We start from the raw sequence: 3,962 nt of genomic DNA, 5'->3' as shown, positions 1-3,962 counted from the left end.
CCCCGCGCCCAGCCCGCACCGCCACGCCCTCCACGGGCCCCCCGAACTTCATCCTCATCATCCCCCTCACCTCCACCATCAGCAGCCGCCGAGGACGGCGGCGGCCAAGGCCAAGAAGCGCGTGGACAAAAGCAGCCCCGAGTACCGGCTGAGGCGCGAGCGCAACAACGTGGCGGTGCGCAAAAGTCGCGACAAGGCCAAGATGCGCAACATGGAGACGCAGCAGAAGGTTCTGGAGCTCAGCTCGGACAACGAGAGACTGAGGCGCCGCGTGGACCACCTCAGCCGGGAACTGGACACCCTGCGGGGGGTCTTCCGGCAGCAGCCGCCGCCGCCGCCCGACGCCCGCTACAGGGCGCACGCGCACAGCTGAGGAGCCCGAGAGGCACGCCGGGATCCGAGGGGGGCGTCGGCGGCCGCGATGATGTCGCCCGCGACTCCGCATGTGCGTGCACACGCGTGACTTTGCTTCTTCTCTTTTGGTGGCTCGCACGCTCATGCAAAGTCAAAACTCTCTCTCACACACACAAAGAAACGAGTCACACATTGATAAGACACAAACACAAATCTCTCGGTCTCACACACACACACACACACACACACACCAAGCCAACAATGTGCTCTGAGTCGTTTGACTAATAAAAGATGTCGTCTCATCGGATGGTGTGGGCGTCGTTTTCGTCATTTTGGCCAGCAGCTAGGCGGCGCTCGTCCTGTGTCAACGCTCTCCCGTCGCCGCGCCGACCCCGCGGCATCATCGCAGGCCGGGCCGTCCGGGCCCCGCTTGATGATGTCGTTGCGCCGACCCGCCGGGGGCGGCGGGGTGATCCTTTGCGGGCGGCGGCCAGAAAAGAGGAAGCGGCGGCGTGACTCGGCACGCGCGCCATCAAACGGGAAGTGGACTCCTCTGCTGTCTGTGGCTCACACGCGCACGCACTGGAGTTGGCTCGCTCCCACCGCTCACGTGTCTCTCAAAGTGTCCATCGAAAGATCGCCATCTGAAGTAGTAGAGTGCCACGTCGTCTTGCGAGCACCCGCAACCGAGCGTTGCTTCACTTCCTTTGTTTTTTTTTTTGGGGGGGGGGGTTGTTGTTTAAAAGCCAAGATTTGCATTTGTGAAAAAGGAAACGCACACAGCGGAGGCATCCGCGAGCATGGCCCCAAAGGTGGGAAAGGAGAGCCGGAGTCACGACGCGCTTTCGACATACAAAATGACGACATTTGCGAGGAACTTGGAGGGGCCTGACGCCGGGTTCCCGAGGTCAAGACACGCAAATGTACTTTGTGTGTCACATGTCCACGGGTGGGAGGATCTGGGCGGATGTGCGTGCGTGTGAGCGTGCGTGGGCATGTGAAGATTTGTGTGCGGGAAAGACGGAGGTGGCGAGTCCATGCGTGGATGAGCCCCCTCCCTGAACAAACTAACATGAACTCTGACCACCTCGTGTGGGAGTGTGTGCGCGCGCACACACACACACACACTCTTACACAAGTCAAAGGTGAAAGTCTGATGAGTTTGGGTTGTTTGCACTCAATAGTGACCTCATAGCAGCAGAGCACTGGTGGTGGTGATGCGTGTGTGTGTGTGCGTGTGTGTGTGTGTGTGTGCGTGTGTGTGTGTGTGTGTGTGTGTGTGTGTGCATGTCCGAGTGTGAGTAGACGATTGTGGGGCTCAGCGGTAGCAATGCGGCTCAGAGTCCGGGTCTGCTGGCCCGCTGGGCGGGCGGGGCCAGGATGACCGGCGGCTCGATCCTCTTGGCAACTTGTTGCTAGGCAGGATTCAGAGCTTCGGCAAGAGCTGCGCGCGTTGCGTTTTTGTCGAGGTGACCTTTGGTTTTGTTCCCTCGCGTGGCCTTCTCGTCGCCAGCTGTTGTCGTCGCCCGTGTCCCTCGTGTTGTCCAACCGATCGGCTCCCTCGAGCCGTTGCGTCTCGTCGGGGCCTTTCGCGTTGTGTCGTGTGTCCTCGCCCGGGTTCCGTCAGTCTTTCGTGGACGGTTGTGAGTTTCCGCGCTCTCCTGTCACGTTTGTTCCTGACATCGTTTTTTGTGACTTTGGTTCCATGGGAATTTCGGGTTGTTTTTTTTCCGGCATACTCCTGTTTTGCATTTTTAGTGCGATCCACTTTGTTCAGTCCACCCTGCTCCTCCCTCCCCGCCCGCCTCCCTGCTTCCTGGGGTCCTCCGCTGACCACCTCGCAAACGTGACTTGTGCATGAGAATGCTCGCGCGGCGTCACCGTGGAGCTGGAAATGTTTCTCTCGGGGGGGGGGAACCACGCCGTCGCCGCCTCAGAGTGCACCGTGGCTGGCCAACGCTCAACGGCCTGCTGAATTTCCGCCGAGTCGACGCGACAAAGACCTTTGCCTCGCCGGAGCCACAAGACGCCCGCATCCCGGCAAGTTGCCATTCAGCGCAAAGCCGCTTTTTATGTCCGGCCGGCGAAAGCGGATTCGTATTTGGAAGATTCGTGAGGAAATGGCTGCCGCAAAAACAAAACAAAAAAAGAAACCCATCACATTTCCGCCCAACAAATCTCGTTCGAAAAAGGGCCTCCTGCTCAGAAGTCAGCAGAGGTCATTTGAAGCGCCTTGGATTTGTCAGCCTCTTGGTGAGTTCCGTCCTATGCAAGCATTCCATTTTGCGGCTTTTGCCACATCAGGTCAAGATGGGGGCCGGTGCCTGTCACTGTCCAGACTTTGCTGCACATGTGTGTGTGTGTGTGTGTGTGTGTGTGTGTGTGTGTGTGTGTGTGTGTGCGTGTGTGTGTGTGTGTGCGCGCAATGCATGATTTTGACACTCTTCGCACTTTGCCTCCAACAACCCCCCAGGAAGACCCCACACCACAGCCTCTCTCCTCCCCAAGCAGACCGCAGCCAACTGGAGGAAAAGCAGACGACGATGGCGTCCGTCCAGGCCGCTCCGCGCGAGCGCATAGCGGCAGGGCTCCCTCGCTCGTCTATTCTGCTGCGAAAGCTTTTGTTCCACTCGCTTCAATTCGGTTCCGCCGCGTTCGCACGCGTGGATGGTCGGCAAGTGAGCGGTTGTCGGGTGAGGGCGCGGCCCCCGCAGCGGCGCGTCAGCGTGACGCCGGACCCCGACGACGGCCGCGGTCGCAACCGAGATGACCCGCGCGTACGCGGCGAGCAATACGGTCCCCTAGCGTGCCGGAGCGAGGCTCGCTAGCTGCGTCGCGCCATCCCAAGGCGGAAGGAAGAGGCAAACGGGAAGTGGGTCGACGAACGGCATTGCGGGGATGGCAATCTGTCACAACGCTCCGTCGCGTCCTATCGTCCGCTCTCTTCCCGTCCCCGTCGAAACCAAATATCGTGCGCCGACTGGCGCACGGGCTCCGCTCGTATCATGACCTGGTATCGTTTTGGCATCGCCCGCTATCATCGGCTATCACGAGCTATCGGGCGGTGGCGTCTCCGTCCGCGCGTGCCTTTTGGGAAAGAGCGGCGAGGATCATCTCACGGCGACCTGGGCGCCGTCGGGTCAAGCGGCAAGCGGCAAATCTGCGCCGCGTCGATGGAAACGCGGTCTTCCAACGCAAAGGCAAAAGGGCCCGCCAGCATCCCTGCGCGGCGTCTCACACGCACGCAGGCACGCAGGCACGCAGGCACGCAGGCGCAGGAATAGCCACAAAAACCACCGGGCCAAACTTTCTCACAATGAAACACACGCGCACGCACAGATACAGACATAGACACAGACACAGGCGTCCGCGTCCAGACCCCCACGCGGAGCCATATGACGATCCAACGCAAACACTGATGCGGTCTCGGCAGACACCCCCCGCGAGCACAATTTTGTGTCGCTGTGGCGGCGCGCTGTCCGGCCACATGGCACGGCGTCGCTTCGTAGTGGCAACCCTGACATCACCGCCTCCCCCTTCACACACACACACAGCCTCCACTTACAGCATGGGGGGGGGGGGGGGCAGCTGAACAGGGGCGGTGGGGG

At 60.6% G+C, this 3,962-nt stretch overlaps 1 protein-coding gene across 1 annotated transcript in view; it reads left to right on the top strand.

Moving 5' to 3' along the window:
* The window catches only part of cebpa (CCAAT enhancer binding protein alpha), an 11,269-nt gene extending 10,858 nt beyond the window's left edge, over positions 1–411 (top strand). The window contains 1 exon segment of the mRNA XM_019893196.1: positions 1–411. This exon segment is cut by the window's left edge and continues 7 nt beyond it. Coding sequence (XP_019748755.1) covers positions 1–373 — 373 coding nt within the window. The 3' untranslated portion in view covers positions 374–411.
* Positions 412–3,962: the final 3,551 nt, after the last annotated feature.

The sequence above is a fragment of the Hippocampus comes genome, unplaced genomic scaffold (genome assembly GCF_001891065.2).
Source record: "Hippocampus comes isolate QL1 unplaced genomic scaffold, H_comes_QL1_v1.1 scaffold378, whole genome shotgun sequence".
Taxonomy (NCBI): domain Eukaryota; kingdom Metazoa; phylum Chordata; class Actinopteri; order Syngnathiformes; family Syngnathidae; genus Hippocampus; species Hippocampus comes.
Note: the sequence above shows the minus strand (reverse complement) of the source record. Positions and strands in the feature narration are given on the sequence as shown.